The sequence below is a fragment of the Leucoraja erinacea genome, chromosome 10, assembly GCF_028641065.1.
Source record: "Leucoraja erinacea ecotype New England chromosome 10, Leri_hhj_1, whole genome shotgun sequence".
Lineage (NCBI taxonomy): Eukaryota > Metazoa > Chordata > Chondrichthyes > Rajiformes > Rajidae > Leucoraja > Leucoraja erinaceus.
Window position 1 is genome coordinate 54,628,351 of NC_073386.1, and position 19,253 is coordinate 54,647,603.

At 41.2% G+C, this 19,253-nt stretch overlaps 1 protein-coding gene across 8 annotated transcripts in view; it reads right to left on the minus strand.

Moving 5' to 3' along the window:
* The window catches only part of LOC129701230 (single-stranded DNA-binding protein 3), a 161,256-nt gene extending 142,595 nt beyond the window's left edge, over positions 1-18,661 (minus strand). For all 8 annotated transcript variants that reach the window (XM_055642345.1, XM_055642347.1, XM_055642343.1 and 5 more), the window contains exons 1-4: positions 18,264-18,661; positions 17,850-17,922; positions 17,561-17,622; positions 13,043-13,127 (exon numbers count right to left, since the gene is read on the minus strand). In XM_055642345.1, the coding sequence (XP_055498320.1) occupies positions 13,043-13,127; positions 17,561-17,622; positions 17,850-17,922; positions 18,264-18,319 (276 nt within the window). In that variant the 5' untranslated portion in view covers positions 18,320-18,661. The remainder of the gene's footprint in view (positions 1-13,042; positions 13,128-17,560; positions 17,623-17,849; positions 17,923-18,263) is intronic.
* Between the last annotated feature and the right edge of the window lie 592 nt (positions 18,662-19,253).

The following is a 19,253-nucleotide window of genomic DNA, read 5'->3' on the forward strand; positions in this document are numbered from 1 at the left end:
TAGGGCACCCAAGACAAAAACAAATTAAGTACTCAATGCCAGTAGTTTAATTTATGTAATTTTATGGTGAAGGGAAGACAAACTAGATTTATAGCCACCATAAAAACCCTCAAATGAAGCTTTTTCACCAGTCTTTTTTAAACTGAGATAACAGAATTGAACTGCACACTGCTCTTTAAATTTTACTCACTTCTGTCAAATGCTCCATCTGTTTGTGAACTATTGAGATTCAATTATCTTGCACTTGGCGACTAAGAGACAGCTTTGGGACAGCACTTTTAAGATTTTTTTTTAATATGTTATCCTTTACGTGACCTGTTTTTTCATCTTTCTGCCATCAGGGAATTTTGATGATCCTTCACTGGGTGTGTAAAAATTTAAGAAGCATAGATTTAGTTGCTTGATATAGAGAGAAAGTTGAGGATGAGATTGACATTTGCACGCAAACAAACAAAACAAAAATCACATTGACGGATCCAATTTTGTCATTAAAAACACAAACAATATCTACCTATTTGCCTTAATTTTGGTACAACAGGTATATTTTTGCCCTCTATATTTATGTATCACTCGGGTTTCAAAACAAGCAAGGTCTCAAGAACCCTTTAATCAGTAAATTAACCAGTTGGATGTTGGATCATAAATGGGCCTCAGACTTTCGAAACTGGAAACCACCAGCTTGGGTAACACTTTCCATGTTGGAAAAATGCACGAGCAAATCAGCCGAGGCCAGGGTTGGCCTTCCATAAAATACTAAGCCTGCTGTCCCCCCCCACCCCACCCCCACAAACACACACACACACACATGGAATGACAGATGCAAAGAATAACCACCTCGATGATGTACCAGGAGATGGTCATGCCAAAGACCCCAATACCCCTTCTGAGAGAGCAGAGAGAAAAAGAGGCAATATATTAAGTTCAAGAGTAGAACAAGGATGTTGCCGGGACTAGAGGGCCTAAGCTACATGGAAAGTTTTGTCAGGCTGATACTTTATCACTAGAATAGTGAAAGGTTTGGTTAGAGTGGATGTGGAGAGGATGTTTCCACTAGTGGGAGACTCCAGGACTAGAGCTCATAGTCTCAGAATTGTAGGACTTTCTTTTAGGAAGGAGACGAGGAGGAATTTCATTAGTCGAAAAATGGGGAATCAGTGGCATTCTTTTCCACAGAAGGCTGTGGAGGGCAAGTCAGTGGATATATTTAAGGCAGATAGATGCTGGATTAGCATGGACGTCAGGGGTTATGGGGAGAAGACAGGAGAATCGGGTTAGGAGGGAGATAGATCAGGCAGAGTAGACTTGATGGGCCGAATGGCCTAATTCTACTCCTATCACTTATGATTTTAATTATTTGAAGTGCAGGAGGCCGAGGGGTGACCTTAGAGATGTACAAAATCATGAGGGGAATAGATAGGGTGAATACACAGAGTATGTTACCCAAGATAGGGGAATCAAGAATCAGAAGATATTTAAAATGAGTAGGGGCAAGGTTTAATAGGAACCCAAGGGGTGACATTCACACAGATGGTGGTGGGTACATAGAACGATCTTCAGAAGAGTTATTCGAGGCAAGAACTGTAACGGACTCTAGTATAAGATCTGCAGTTACATAACGTCAATTGCAATTAAATGGCTCATCAAACTAATTTGTTTTTTGCCAGATCAAATCAAATAAAGGGATCAGGGAGTGAAAGGGAGAGAAGGCAGGTACAGGGTACCGAGTTGGATGATCAGCCATGATCATATTGAATGGCGGTGCAGGCTCGAACGGCCAAATGGCCTACTCCTGCACCAATTATCTATGTTTCTATTGTAATGCACTCACAATTTCCCATGTGCCATTCTTGGTAACTGGGCATCAACTTGATTCAGACAGAAAATGTTGGACAAGCTCAGGTTAGTTTGGATGAAAGGTCCTGTACACAAATATTAATTGTTTCTCTTTCTACAGAAAAGGCCTGGCAGAAAACTGTACCGCATTTCCAGAGGTATTCTTCAGATGGCATTTTCAATTAAAACTGGATACATGTTCCAGTAGTTCCCCCCAAATTCATCTACACAGCAAGACAATTATCAATGGACAATTAACCTGACATTGTTTCCCATTGTGAGGAGACACACCATTGATCCTTGGTATCAAACTAAAGCCACAACAACTTAATCTTATGCCAGTCACTTCCAGCAACACATTAGTGTCAGCACTGCCAAGTGGCAAATGGAACTGGGAAATAGATAGCATTGGATTATTCTGTAAATTGTAATATATCCCCAGATTTTGAACAAGTATTTTCAACATTAACTGCATTAAAATATCAGGCAGAGAGTTACACCAAATCAACCAGTGTACTGTCAATAAACCACGAGTCAATTTTCTTAACATACTAAAAACTGCACGCACTTCACAGAACTGATATAATTTATCAAGAACCTTTGCAGAATGACACGGAGGTTCACTTGCAGAAATATTCAAGATAAGTTTCTTCCCAACCCTGAAAATCTGATACTTCCACTTGAGTCTGAAGAAGGGTCTCAACCCGAAACATCACCTATGCCTTTTCTCCAGAAATGCTTAATCCAGAGATTACTCCAGCTTTGTGTCTAAATTCAGTTTAAACCAGCATCTGCAATTCCTTCCTACACACTCCTATTTAGTCTTGTGACCCTTTTATTCACTTCAACATTCACACAATTGGCCACTGAGTCCATTCATTGCCAATTATGATGGATGAACAGTTCAAAATCTTGGTGTCAAAATATGCCACTTACTTTTACCCACCAGTTATGAACCAGTTCTTGTCACTTGGCTTCAGGCTAAAGCCTTTATCTCCCATATTTTCTTATCAGTTGCCATCTGCACAAGCTGTTCTGAAGACATTCATTCTTCACTGGGTCACAAAACAAACACTCAGGTGCCCAACTCGAGCAGGCATCAGTCGTGGATCAGCCTGGCCAACAACGATTTCAATGTGCACCAAAACTGATCCACATGGAAAAGGTGGCAGGCGTGGCAATGTATGAATATCATAAATAACAAGATAGGATGTACACTCCAAAATCAGAGTCGATTTGGCAGTAAATATTGATGGAAGTTGTCCTTTTGCCAGCAAATAGTAGTGATAATACACGGAACATACAACAAAAAACTGGAGAATCATGTAAAATGGGCAGCCATACATATAGACAGGTCAAACCAAATGAGCAATAACATCGTCACAGATAATACATTTGTGGAGTGTGTTGTAGATTTTATTTTAGAGCAGTAGTTTAAGCAGTGAAGTAGACCACAGGCTATTCCAGTTTGGGTATGGTGCAGATAAATGATTAGTTAGTAATTGTGTCCTGTCAAATCATTTAGGGAAGAGTGACTACAACATGATCGGTTTGGTCATTAAGGTGGAAAGTGAAGTAGCACAATGCAAAACCAGCATCTTAAATGTTATAGGTAACTACAAATATATGGGTGAACTGGCCACAGCACCTCAGCAAGCTTCACGGAAAAGCATGACTATGCATTGGCAATGGCTACTTTGATCCAAAAAGCAGTCAATGTTTCCAGAGGAAGCAGCAAACACAAGGAATAGCAACAGATGAGAATTCAACAACAACGGACAAAGACCAGTTAAGGGCGCAAAAAAGAGAGTAAACTCGGAGCATAAAAGTGGACCGTAAAAGCCTTTACTCATTAAAAAATTATTAATGCAAGTCAATTGCCACGAACAGGATAATTTATATCAAGGAAGAAAGAAATGGAAGAAAAATTAAGCAAATTCATTAGTTGCCTTCACAGATGAGGACACAACTTCCAAGACACGCAGGAGAACTAAGAGCCTAATTGAAAGCAATTAAAGGAAATTGCTATTTGTAAGATAAAAGAAAGTGCTGGGGAAATTTGTGGACCTGATAATCTGAATTTAGAGACATTAAAAATAGAAAGATATGGAAACAGTGGATGCATTGGTTGTCATTTTCTGAAATTCTTAAATATGGAACAGTTCCTACAGCTGAGATTGGCACAATTTAAACCTGGAGGGAGGGAGAAAACTAAAACTACTGATCGGAATATGGTGCTGTAGAATGAGTTCAGGGGGTAATGGGCTAAAGTGCAATGACATGGAAGATAGAAACAAAATGTTAGATTAACCCAGCATTATTTCAGTAAAAAAAAAAAATAGATGACTTTTCCAAGAAGAAGGGTCTTGTCCTGAAACGTCACCTATTCCTTTTCTCTAGAGATGTTGCCCGACCCTCTGAGTTACTCCCACATTTTGTGTTTATCTTCGGTGTATAACCAGCATCTGCAGTTCCTTCCTGCACAATGACTTGTAGAAGCATGGAAAAGGCAGAGGAATTACTTTAAGGAACCAATGTCAGAGTTCAACATGGCTACTTCATCACTGAAATTGCCACAGAGATGATTAGTGTATCTGTTCACATCATCATCTGCAGAGGGCAAGGTAAAGGAGGTACTCAGCTCTAACTGCCAACCCAATTGATGCAGTAACGTCATATCCAAATCTTTTTGTTCAATGATTCTGAGTGACTAAAAGCACCAATTGAACACAATACTTTTATTTGCACATTTTGTATTTATTTACAATTCTGTAAGAGTGAACTTGAATGTGCATTGAAGACTTTTGGGCAGTAATGTGCGAATTCCCTGAGAGCGAACATCTGTAACGAATGGGTGGAACACAAGTCGGCTTTGCAACGTCATAAGGTCCTTTATTAACCACCATGAGGTTAAAGTGGAAAATTAAAGCACATGGGAATCCACTGGCATGGACGGAAAACTGGGTGACAAACAGGAAACAAAAAGGAATAAAGAGGGTCTTAATTGGGATGTTAGATTACACCAGTGCTGGGGTCAAATCCATTCACAATATGTAGCAATGATTTGGAGAAGAGAATTGATTATAATCTTTTTAAATTTGTCAATTACATTAAATTTAATGGCAGGTAGACAAAAATGCTGGAGAAACTCGGAGGGTGCTGCAGGATCTGCGGAGGGAAAGAAATAGGCAACGTTCCTGGCCGAAACCCTTCTTCAGACCGATGCGAGGATGGGGGGGTAGCGGGTAGAAGAAAGGAAGCGGAGCCAGAGGGCTGTGGGAGAGCTGAGAAGGAGAGGAGACAGTGAGGACTACCTGAAATTAGAGAAGTCAATGTTCATACCGCTGGGGTACAAACTGCCCAAGCGAAATTCAATGGCATTGGGTCTTGAGAAAGTTGCAAAGAGGTTTCAAGGCAATTTCAACACGATAGGTGCACGGGCAAAACACATTGCAAAAGCAGCATAACATGAAAAAAAAGCAGCCATGCACTTTGGCAGGCAAAATCAAGCCATACGTGGTGCAAATGACAACAAAATAAAGTTTAGTAGCAGTGTCATGCTAGGAAAGACCAATTGATTAGTCATGCATTACCTAGAATTTATTTGTAATATACAACATTATGACAGGAAATTTATTTCACCGGGTTGGAGAGATCGACATTAGGAGTTCTGTTTTCGGGATATTTATGACAAAAATGGAGACATTTCTTTACTCAGAATAGTGAACATGAAGAATTCTCCATTGCACAAGACCGAGCAAATGGGCATGGCAGACAAAAATATATCCAACTGTATAAAGGTAAAGGGAGAAAGCTGGAATACAGTATTGAGATAGAGGCTCCCCCATTGTCATAATGAATTGACAGTCAAATAGTCTACTCCTATTGTATTAGGTCGTTGAGACATTGCATAAGATCTTCACATGCACCCATGCGAAGCAGAATATCTAGTTCACCATCATCAGTCGGAACAAGGGTGTCGACCCGAAACATCACCTATTCCTTCTGTACAGAGATGCTGCTTGTCCCGCTGAGCTCCTCCAGCATCTTGTATCTAGTTCACTTGCCTGTATCTCATGTTATTCACATTCCTCACAACATCTTAGTCAAATTCGTCAATCAGGTCAATGATCAAATATGGGATTTGCAATTTGTATTACCTGTTTAATTGCATCATTGATACTACGTCTAAGATTCCACAAGTGTAACACAGCAAGTGATTGAAATAATTTACCAGTCTTTCAAACAAGTACAACTGTAAAACAGACCACAGGTGACAGTCTCATTTGCATCACACAATCTAACTCTGACATTCTACTCTAACCTAGACTTAGTTTTCAAATCCAGATGAACAAGCCTGCCGGAACATTTCCCCATCCAAAAAGGATAAAATATTTTCCCCATTTCTCCCAACGTAACCCATTTAAATTTCCACTGGCTACTGTGTTGAATTGACAACTTCACTTTTGTATCAAATAGTCACACTTATCGTCATATGCACAAGATGTTGCCTGTAATGCAGCAACATTACAGGCAACAGGAGCAGGCCACATGAAAGAAAAATGCATTTATAAATTCTACAAGACAGCGAAAAGAAAATCGCTTTAGTGCAAAACACATAGAAAACAAATACATGATATAGTGCAAGAGGTGGTCAACTGTGTTCTGTTGTTGAAGTAGAACAATGAAATTCTTACTTGCAGCAGCACAACAGAATATGTAAACATAGTACACTGTACACAAAATAATAAATGAGAAAACTAAAGTTCAGTGTGTACACACACACACACACGCATATAAAAAATAAATAATAGTGCAATAATAACAATAATAGTCTATGTAGTTCAGCTTCTTTGAGGCTGCAGTGGTTAATAGCCTAATGGCTGTAAGGAAGAAGCTGTTCTTGAACCTGGACGTTACGTTTTCAGGCTCCTATACCTTTTTTCCCCCCGATGGCAGGGGTGAAATGAATGTGTGGCCAGGGTGGTGTGGGTCTCTGATGATGCTAGCTGCCTCAGAGGCTGGTGGTGGTGATAATTCAGGTTTCTCTACCTCCTGCCCAAGGATAACAGCAAGAAGTGAGGATCGTGCATGATGGATGCTGCCTTCACCACACACTGCAGTCCCAGTGCATTGGAATTGCTGTACCTGGCCAGTCAGAAGACTTTCTCCATACAGCAAATCTGTATAGGTTTGTAATAATATTCAGTGACATGCTGAATCATTTTAAAGTTCCAGGAAAGTAGAGGGGCTGGCATGCTTTCTTTGTGATTATATCTGCATGCTGGGCCTGGGGCAGGTCATCAGAGATGTTAAAGCCCAGGAATTTGAAGCTGGAAATATGTGTCAGATCAACCTGGATGTTTAACAAACATCGCTGCGCTTTGACTGAAGAGTACGTTAGAATATGGAGAAAAGGAATCGCTCCCAGTTGGCCCAACAACTCAAGGCTCTAATAAAGTGTATTTCCCTTGCTATACAGCTTCAGTAAATTCTGCACTTATCCAATCTGTTCCCCAGATTTACAAAATTTTAAAAATACCAGAAAAGTGGCTGTCTGAAAGGCAATTCACAAGCTCCTCCAGTGCTGGAGACAATAAATCAGCAAGTTACATTGTATTGAGCCATAACGTTCTGCATTTGTACAGCGTCGGCTGAGACATTAAGACATTCTAATGTACTTCACTGTCAGTGAAGTGCTGAATAGAAAGCCCAAGTACAATTTCCACATGGGGCAGGCAGAGTTTGCTGAAGCCAGCCAGAGTAATAATAGGATCACAAAAATGGCCCTCAACAAAAAAAAAAATCAAGGGTAAAGGACATTCAGTGGCTTTCTCTGAATAGATGTTGATATTGAATCAGATTTGCTGAGATATCTTCCGCAAGCTCCTAACAGCATCTGCTAAGGCACGCAAAAAAGAAAGAAAGTCCACTTATCCAAGATATTTAACAGCTATTATCTTGTGTAGAACAGAGCAATGACCTGTAAGGGCCCCAAGTTCAAACCCTGTGAAAACTTCAGCTCGTATTGATTCTTGTTGATCATTCTGTCATCCATCACCATTTTCTATTATCTGCACAAAATTTCCCCGTGAACATTCTGCACAATATTTTTTTTAATTAAAACCAAACATAGCAGCAAATTGGAAAACATTGGTAATTGCACATTACTACACAATGAAAAGTTATGTCCAGTTAACTATTTTCATTTTATTCCAGTTAAATCTTTCTATTTTCACTAGTTTGCAAACCAATTTTTAGTGAACTATGCACAATAATTCAAAACAAAGCCAAGCCAACTTGGCAGTTACCCATTACATCTGAATGTCACGGTCCAGCTACAACCAATTGCAATTATAAACCACAGCAACTAACTGGTTCATTGCTAGTCAAAGTAAAAAAATCTTCCACAAAATGAAGCTCAAACCTCAGAAAGTGAAACTCTCAATTATACACAAGTAATGGTTCGGTTGGCCCAAGTTACGCGATGTATTACACCAAGCTGCACCCACAATGACAGTCGCAGCAAAATGTGCAGAGAAAGCATGATGATGAACCAGTACACAACGGTACATAGCAGTGTACCATTGTGGACTGGAGAGACTCATACCTGGAGAGCAAGAGACAATTTTACTCGACGTAGGCAACCTCAGTAGGGACATAAGCAACGCATCTTTTGGCGGCACTGTCTCACAAGTTGGTAATGAACAAAACCCTCAGTGATGTTCCCCTCAGAAAGATTGCACTCAGCCAACTGCCAAGCCAGAACCCGTCCCAAATACTGCTGACACTTGCCGTCTCATCCCAACTAAGGTCACTGGCTCCTGGGCTGGCAACAAGAATGACATGTACTTGACCTAAATAAATGGTTTTAATAAACCCCACCCTAACTGCTAGTTGTCCGTCGCAGTCATTCGAGAAAGTGACATGTACACCACAAATGGCTGTCTCTTTCCAAACCACTGAACAAGTGCATACAACTGCAGCTGATATTACAAGGCAATCAGAAACTACACGCATCCTCCGATTCTTAGGAGGTAAAGCACATCATGTAAAGTCTGGTACAAGAAGGTCTCAAATTCAAGTCCCACTCTGGTTATCTCAGCAGCAATTAGGATAATTAACGTCACGTTCCAAGACCGACACTTGTGCCCAACCTTTCTCTAATGATCCCTTCTGTTCAGCATTGTGAGAAGGCTAAAACAAAGGCTTTGCTACTGTTCCTGCAGCCAAACAATCCATTGACACATAACTTGTGGCCATACTGTTGTACTCTGTTAAAGCTGAATTTGGGCTTGAACCCTATTGAGAGCTTGAGAAGAAGCAGAACAGGAAACAATTTGCGACCCATGTTTTACACAGATGGAACGTATGTTTTCAAAGCATAACTGTGTACAACACATTGGAAATTGGCAATGATCCGAGTTGGTTCCAATTGCGACATTTACTCCTGGAACCCAGCTACTAGGATGGCACACTAGATGTACAAAACCGTAATTCAGAGTACATATTTATTGCAAACATTGATTTTGAACGATTCACTGTAGAAGTTGGTATTCCACAGTGCAATTTATCCAAATGGGTATACAGAAAGCAAATTTTCAGATCCTTTAAGCATTCATACACTGGCAGTTCCAGAGGCACAGTGCTTCTTCTTTCAATTGCAGCCTTGCTATAATCCATTAACACATCCATTAAAAGCAGCATTTTCTTGGGCATGTCATTCACCCTTCAATTGTTTCATTCAAAAGAGAATTTCAGTGGCCATGGAATTGAAATTCTCAGAAAAATCTACATGGGCAAGGATAGCATCTGACATTCATACAAAAAACAAGACTGAACAGCCAGTCCAACCATGGGCACCAAGTTGATGGCATTCTCAATCAGTGAGCCCTCTATCTTAGCCAAGTTTACTATTGATCTCATCAACGTAATGTCTAAGCTGGCAAGAGTGCAGAGAGGATTCATGAGAAGTTGCCAAGACATGAGGGGATGAGCTACAGGGAGAGGTTGGGCAGGCGAGGACTTTATTTCCCAAAGTGCAGGAGGCTGAAGGGTGACCTTACTGGTATATGCAATTAGGACGACAGATAGCACAATGGGCTAAGAGTTCGGCTGGCGACCGGAAGGTAGCCGGTTCAAATCCTGCTTGGAGTGCATACTGTCGTTGTGTCCTTGGGCAAGACACTTCACCCACCTTTGCCTGTAATGGAATGTTACGGCGGCAGGCGCGGGCACACCGCGACGCCCTGTGTCTCCCTTTCAAGGGAGATGCTAAAAATGCATTTCGTTGTCTCTGTACTGTACACTGACAATGACAATAAATTGAATCATTTCATTTTTTTTCATTTCATGAAGGAATACATAGGGTGAATGCACATGCTTTTAGCCAGGGAAGGGGAATCAAAAACAAGAGGACATGTTTAAGGTGAGAGGGGCAAGATTTAATACAAACCAAAGGGGTTAAATTTGCTACTTAGAGGGTGGTGGGATATGAAACGAGCTGCCAGAGGAGATAGTTGAGGCAGGTACTATATAACATTTAAAACACGCTTGGATAGGAAAGGTTGAGAGGGATAAGGACCAAATGCGTGCAAATTAGACTAGTTTAGGCCAGCTTGGTCAGTGTTGATGAGTTGGGCCAAAGGGCCCATTTCCCTGCTGCCACCCCAATCCAAAATAGCCAACTTGGTAAGATCAGTTTAGTTTGTCACAGGTACAGTGAAAAGCTTTTGTTGCGTGCTAACCAGTAGGCAGAAAGACAATACATGATTACAATCGATCCATTTACAGTGTATAGATACATGATAAGGGAATAATGATTGGTGCAGATAAAGCCAGCAAAGCCCAATCAGGGGGATAGTCCGAGGGTCATCAAAGAGGCACATCACAAATAAGCCCGACATAACTTAGTGCATCACCACAAAATCCTTGATTGTATAACTTAAGCATCAGTATAAGTCCAAATTGAGCATCTTCAATTTACCACTACACATCTTTGTTTTACCTGTAGAGAGGTCCAACCGAGTTGAAATCAACTCGTAGAATATTAAATATCCTCAGATAGGCACAAAAAGCTGGAGTGACAGCAGGACCGGCAGCATCTCTGGAGAGAAGGAATGGGTGATGTTTCAGGTCGAGAACCCTTCTTCAGACTCCAGCCTGAAGAAGGGTCTTGACCTGAAACATCACCCATTCCTTCTCTCCAGATATGCTGCCTGTCCCGCTGAGTCACTCCAGCTTTTTGTGTCTATCTTCAGTTTAAACCACCATCTGCAGTTCCTTCTTACACATTAAATATCCTCAGTTTGCACACCTCACCCCAACCTTATAACAGTAAACAGTTTCGTAGGTTTACATTCTCATAGTAAGCTGTGCTACCTACACATTTGTGGTGACCAATTAAAATCGTTTGTTTGTTACTTCCATTATTATTAATGACAGCAAAATAAATGTGAAACCTGCTGATGTAATAAACATGTTGATATACAGATGTAACTTTAACAACGAAGGATCTAAATATACTGACAATCTTTTTCCATGTAAACTAATTTTAAAGGACAAGAAATTCAGTTATTTTGTTCCACTAAATAAAGTGGTTGAATAGATAATATAACAAGATAGAATGTGCATAATTTGCATGGTCACTAATGTATTGCCTGAATACATTGCAGAACAGGGCAGTAATGCAAAAATCAAAGAGCATATGCGCTTTAACACCTTTTCCTACAAGCCTGGTAAACTGTTACTCAACTGGTCATTTTAGCCAGGTTTCAACCGCCGAGTTCCACCTGCAGTGCAGTTAATCATAAACAGGTTGCTGTCACCTAGCCAACGCACAAAATCTTCTGCCAGGGTTATACATGTTCTAGTCTCTAGTAGCCATGCTGGGAAGGTACTCTTACACAGGCACAGACTCTGTATCGTGTTCCATTAGCAAGCAAATGACAGACCTCAACTCAGCTGAACCAGTGACATATCTATCACCAGTCATGGTTACACTACCGACTATGCCAACGAGCAACAGCAGGATTAAAGAGCATCGCATAACATCTGTTGGCAGGCATCCCATACATTCAGAACTTCACATCGGTTTTAACATATTTTAAACCCAAGCAAGTCTGCATACGAGCGGAGACAAGATCCAATTATTTAATTTGAAATAAAAGCACTTATGTAAACTAATTCTTGAAACGGCTTTAGATATACCAACAATCATATTTTTCCAAAATAGAATACACCCACAAAAAGGCTGCTTGTTCTTCAAGCATAAGCTTCATGTTGAAGTCTTTTATAATATAATTTACTAGCATATTCAATCTTGGCTCCGTGTCCAAGATTAACTGTGGAGAGCACGTATCACCACATAGATCCATACGTGAAAAATGCCATTCACCGAGCAACCCCCCACACACACACACAAAACTTCCCTCAATACAGCTCTTTCTCACCAGTACATAATTTCTCATTGCTTCAAAACGACAATTTCACGGTAACATTTGTATCAAACTACACAAGTTTCTTTTTCATCAAACCCATTAAAAAAGTTATTTTCCATCTGCATAAAATGATTTGCATTCTGTGATGAACACATTAATAATAGCAGGTTCTTAAATTATGCAGAGCAATCTTCAATATACAATCCTGAATGCTTCGATAACAGAGCTTGAATTCAAAGCAGAGTGTTCTTGGAGTCATTGCATTAAAGTCCTCCAGGCACCTGCTGAAAATCATTACATGTACCAGTATGCAGGCAGGACAGTAACCAAAAACCATCATGTTCATACTGCAACTACATTTCAAACTTTCGACACAAATTTCCAATCTCAAATATTCTTAAAACAAGATGTATTGACATTAATACGTCCACCAGAAACGATGACAGATTTAATGCCACTTTAAAACAATGATTTCCACTTGCATTTTTTTGAAGCATGGTCAATAGGTCTTGTAACAAATACATTAAAACAAATTCACTTGTAAGTCAACTTGACGATATTGAAGCAAGAAAATCACAATCGATTGTGTCCATTCTTTCCGCCAAAGAGTTTTTACAACAGATTCTGCAATTCGCACAGATTTCTCAATGAAATTTGTCCTCCCCAAAAGTTTAGATTCTGTGTCAAACATTAACATGGTCCAGTCAGGAAGTGATCACACAAATGACAACATGTTTTGAAAAAAAATGAACAACTTTTAATTAACTCACATAATCATGAAAGGCTTTTGCTTCACTTGAATGTTCACACGTGTCTCGTCTTTCAGGAGCTGCACAGTAAAGATCCCAAAATACACTGAAGGGGAAAAGAAAAGACAATTAATTTCACATTTTATAAAATGCTGACTCAGGCAAATCATAATACTTGATGGGAAAAAACAAGCTTATGAGTATTGAATCTTCCAAGATCAGTTACAATTTATAACTTAATGAAATGACATTAAAAAAAAGAGTAAAAACGCTTGGATTGTTTACGCTGACTAATAATAAATGAAGGTTCATGGCCTTTAACTGAAATACCTGCAAGAAAACATCTATAATTTGAATGCAGCAGCTTCTCATCCATCCATGCTGTGTGCTGCACATTAACAGATCCCTGGTTCCAACCTAGGTTGGCCTGTACATGCACGTGCTCTACCAAAACATTCACCTGACAGAACCCATTAATTTGCCAGCTAGTTTGTCATAACTTCATATAATTAATGTTCCCCCGACATCTCTTCAACTTGTACTCTACCCTCTCCACAGCCCTCAAAATGAAATCCTGCCTCATTTTAAGTAGACTGCTTGCACTGTCATAAACACCATGGTGCACACAAGTTGCTCCCCTACCCCATGTCACCATCAACTCAAATTCAAACCAAAACACTCTCCCGATGCAACAATTCTTATCAAGATATGTTGCAACAAGCAGCAGTAGCTGCAAGCAAAAAATCTAAACCATAGCTTCCAGCTCTTCCACCAGGTCCCTTATCTCTTTACCAAATTAACATACTGATTCCCAAATAAACAGAGGACACCTGTTTGCCCCAGTTTAATTCATTAAATGGATAACACCGTCTTTTGGACAAAAGTCGGTAAACCAGTCCAAGTATCAATTACAGTTTTTAATGAGTCACCCCTCAATGTTTAACCAAAACATGTTTTTACCACCTTATAATTCTTATCTCAATCCTTAAATCGCAGGGCCACAACTATTTCAGTTGATGTTTTTTGACAATAATCCCCCTCATTCACCATTACCACGTTGCACGGTTAAGATTACAAAATATATCTGGACACTTCAGACACAAAAGGTAACAAAGTAGTGCACAAGAATATATTTCAGATAATTACATAAAGCAGACATTTAAAACCACACACAAACAAAACACGCCCTTCGAATACAAGTTGATAGTCAACAATCATCATCTCTACCCAGTTGTTCATCTTCCTATCTCAAGTGTCACCGTGGACATTTATGGAACCCCAGTGCCTACACAGACATTACCCAAGTTGCAGGCTGAACCTGGTTATTGTGATCAGTAAGAATCAAACTTAAATCGTATTAAACACTGCGTTTTTGGACAATTTGCTCCCAGCCTATGCCGTTAAATTCCACAACATACTACCTTCACTGAACTCCTCACATTAACAACATAGGCAACATCACAATCACAGTAGGGGAAAGTGGAGGAGCTGTCTGAGAATGAACATGCAATGCCTTGCACCACTGTCACATTTGCATTAGTACTAGCGCTGGCAATAGACTGAACAGTAATCAAAAACATGAAACAAAAACTTCAAATTCCTGGGCATGCATATTTCCACAGATCTTTCCTAGTCCCAACACACTGATGCAATTATGAAGAAGGCACATCAGCGCCTCTACTTTCTGAGAAGATTACAGAGTCGGTATGTCAAGGAGGACTCTCTCTAACTTCTACAGGTGCACAGCAGAGAGCATACTGACTGGCTGCATCGTGGCCTGGTACAGCAACTTGAACGTCCAGGAGCAGAAAAGAATGCAGAAAATTGTGACCACTGCCCAGTCCATCACCGGCTCTGACCTCCCCACCATCGAAGGGATCTATCGCAGTCGCTGCCTCAAAAGAGATGCCAATATCAAAGACCCACACCATCCTGCCCACGCACTCATCTCTCCATTGCCATCAGGAAGAAGATACAGGAGCCTGAAATCTGTAACATCCAGGTTCAGGAACAGCTCTCCCCCCCCCCCCCAGCCATCGGGCTATTAAACACAACATCAAATAAGCTCTGAACAAAAGTCTTTCATTACTATTGAACTTTATCTGTTTATTTATTGTATATACATGGTCTATGGACACACTGAACTCTATCTCCCATTCTGTATTATGTTTACATATTCTGATGTGCTGCAGCAAGTAAGAATTTCATTGTCCTATCTGGGACACATGACAATAAAACTCTCTCGACTTGACTCTTGAAGTGTGCAGGAAGAAACTGCAGATACACCGAAGGTAGACACAAAATGCTGGAGTAACTCAGCGGGACAGGCAGCATCTCTGGTAGTCTTTTCACCAGAACATTAGGGATATAAACAAAATGTGTTAACCAATTCCTATTCTTGGTTACAAAGATGGTATTTCCAGACCAGGTGAAGTCCAAAGAGTTTTTCCAAAAGTTCAACCGTGAAACACAAGGAGTTCCAAACACTCGGTGTCTACTCATAGTCCTACAAAAGCACAAGTCAATAACATCTGAAACAAGAAATAGATCAATCAATAGGAAAGTTAGAAAGTACAATAAGTACACTTTTGTGCCGCCACTAGAAATGAATTGGAATGTATTTAACAACCAGATTACAGTATCCATGATTCACAAACTTTGTCCCACCGATGAACAGATGTATTCACATAAACAAGGAATATCGGTACCGCTGAGTATCTAGAACTGGTAGGAAAACGTTCAAATATTTGTGCCAGACTACCAAAGAATTAAGGAAAATAGTTGATCAAATGTTGCAATAATACAGCTAAAAATAAAATGGTGTACTTTTCTACAGTAATGTTTCATGGACATGCCGCCTGATGCTGGAATTTTGAGCGAAACAGTGCTGGAGTAACTCAGAGGGTCTGGCAGCATCTGTGGAGGGAATGGATTGGGGATGTTTTGGGTTGGGACCCTTCTTCGAACTCATATTTTTGGTTGGCACCTTTCTTCATATTTTGAAGAAGGGTTCCAAACCAAAACTTTATTTATCCAATAACTTCACAGATGCTGCCTGACCCAGTGAGTTACTCCAACATTTTGCCTTTGCTCAATATTCCAAGTAATGTATTATTACATTCCAATGATTTAACTCTCACTGCACGACATTCAGTATTGAAAAATATCACATCCCAGAAAGAAATGGATCGCAAATATAACGTCCAGTGTAGCCATGAGGACTGACATTGCATGGAGTTACCAAGCAAAATAATACTTTTCCCAATGAGAAAGGAAAACGTGCCCACAGCAAATTATGGAGGTACAAGCAAACTGACTCATGAACTGACTAAGTACAAGCAAACGGACTCATGAACTAAACTAAATCTGTATTTTACATGTAAACGTATACAAATCAGTAAATATTTATTGACACTAACCCAATGGCAATTGACATGGTATGCTATAGACAAACGCATGCAACAAAACTCCACATCAAAATATAATTTATTCAAAAAGCAATTAAACATTCCTGTTTACAGACATCTCTCTTGCAACTGGTATGTAGTTTCCAATTCAGGTTTCAGCCAATTAAGATGCCACTGATGGCAAATAGAGAGACTCCACCATATTGTCCTATCCATCTAAGTACCAACAAGCAAAGTTAACTGCAATAAAATCATCCTGGTGAGGACACAATTCATAGAAAACACATCTGATACGCCAGCCTGTACCGAGTTGAATTGGGGAGGACAGTGGAACAGAGGTAGTTAATAAGTATTGCCTCCATTCAAGTTAACAGATATTTGAATCAATGCTGAGCAAGAACCCAAGCAAAAAGTAATGCTGAAATGTTTAATATTGATGGACACCTCTGTCAGTTAACATGACTGGACTTTAAGAATGGCTGCTGGGATGAGATTTTTGACAGCCACTGTGGAATTAATTCCACCTTAACAAAAAGGCCAAACATTCTTTATCCAGGTGAAAAAAATTGTAAGATGCTTCCTTCTGACCTGCTCCCCATGCCTGATGCAATTTCCAAGGTCTAGATAACAACTGAAACAATGTTATTACCTGCCAGTTCTAATAACCATCTTAAACACAGGCACTTTTCACACAGTATCAAAGATCAAAGAATGATTGTAAGAGAAAATTACACCTACACATCTATCTACGCACAGTTCCCAAAGTCTTAAAACCAACAACACAACTATCAGTCATAAACATTACACCTTAAAGAAACGTTTTAACACTAATTGACCAAATTTTGCACATTTCAAATCCTAGCATATTGCGTGGCGCAGATTGTAAACAATCTAATATGTTGATTTAAAAATATATAAACTCTTTATTATATGACATTTAATCATCTCCAAAACTTTTATCAATGGATGCCTGTTGCTACTGTAGCCTTTTGCATTGATCCCTCTTTATCATGTTTTAATGTTGCCTAAAAGTTAAATAGAATCAAGGTATCATGGAATATATTTAACACTGGGTGCAATGATGGGAACTCTGCACAAACCCATTGTGGGACACTTAAAATTGTCTACTCACCACCACCAGGAGTGTAGAAACCCAGGAGGTTCTCCTAATGTAATATTTTTCTCCCATCGTATCTGTAAACCAAAATTTTTTTTAAACTCAGAATAAGCCCAGGTGAAAAACAGGGAGAGGAAGGGTTATTGGCGGGGGAAGTCAGTATTCAAAACTAGTCAGTTGAATAGATTTTTTTTTGTTTAGTAGCCACAATAAATGGCAAAAGGTTAACACAATTCAAAATGGAGGCGAGATTGTCCGCCTGAGAAACAAAGGCTAAAGCGGAGTGATGGAGACATACAGTTACCTCTGAGAGGAAGGTCTGTGCAGATTTCTGTGCCCCGACATGAAGCAGATATTCGTACACGTACAGAGCCAACCTGCAGGCGAAGGGGACACAAAGAAGCTGGTTACAAGGCTATCTATTTATTACAGCGGGAATGCGGAGCGAGAGAGAGAGCAAGTGAGAGGATGGAAAGGGGGGGGGGTGTCATCGAGCGGCGTTGCACCCAGCTAAACCCGCCGGACACAATCTTTAACCCAGTTTCTGCAAAGAAGCGGAAACGCACAGCGTGCGAGTCAGAAGCAAATAATAATAATAATAATAGCGAAGAGCAATTGAATCCCCGGGAATTGCAGCGGTCGCTGCCCAGCCTCGGGGAGCCTGCAAAAGCTGAGAAATTTCCTATTTTTCCCAGCAACAAAGATAAAATAAACTTACTTTTCTCGTGCCTGTCCGTCCGAGGGCACCGCCGAGCCTTTGCTTTTGGCGAACATGCTTTCTTTCTAGGGGGGGGGGGGGGGGGGGGGGGGGGGGGGGGGGGGGGGGGGGGGGGGGGGGGGGGGGGGGGGGGGGGGGGGGGGAAGGAGCTGCCTGGCGTCGGGCACCTGTCAAAGCATCAAACCCGGGGCGACCCCATCGCCGCGTCCCGTCCGTCCGCACGCAGCCCAGCCCAGCCCAGCTTAGCTTAGTCTAGCCCAGCCCAGCCTAGCCTAGCCCAGCCCAGCCCGACCCGGCCCAGCGCTGCGCAGTTCAGTTCAGCTCAGCTCAGCTCCACAAGCAGAAAGCACCGCCCAAAGCAGCTCCGGCAATAGAAAGCGCCTCCCAGCGCAGCTCAACTCAACTCAGCCCCGACAGCAAAAAGCACCGCCCAGCGCAGCTCAACTCCAGCAGCAGAAAGCGCCGCGTCCGCGCAGCGCAAAGTCCCGCCCCGGCCCGGCCCCGCCCCGCCCCGCCCCCCACACGCCTGAGTGACACCACCCTCGCCCAATCAGCCACCGCCAGTGACGTCTCCCCAGCGGACCGCTCCCCCTTAGCCAATCAAGTCCGGGCAGGGGGGCGGGACCTGGCCAGTTGGATACACACACCCGCTGCACCCATTGGTCGGCTGAACCGATACATCCACAGCGGGCAGCCTAGAAGCGGCGCAGCCAGCAGTTTCTAACCACCCACCTCCCTCCCTCCCTCCCTCCCACTATTCCGGGTTAGCACAGCATCCCCCCGCTCGGCGGCTGCTGCAAAAACCTGGCACAGAATACAGCACTCGCTTTAAAGTCCAAATAGAGAGAGAGAGAGAGAGAGAGAGAAAAAAAATCCATTGTTTGACTCTAAGTTTCTGTCGCATTCACCCAGTAAACTTTCTGGATTTTTTATTCTGATTGGTGTCCCTGTGTTAAATAGCGTTTGTTTCTATTACTCGTCTGATAATGA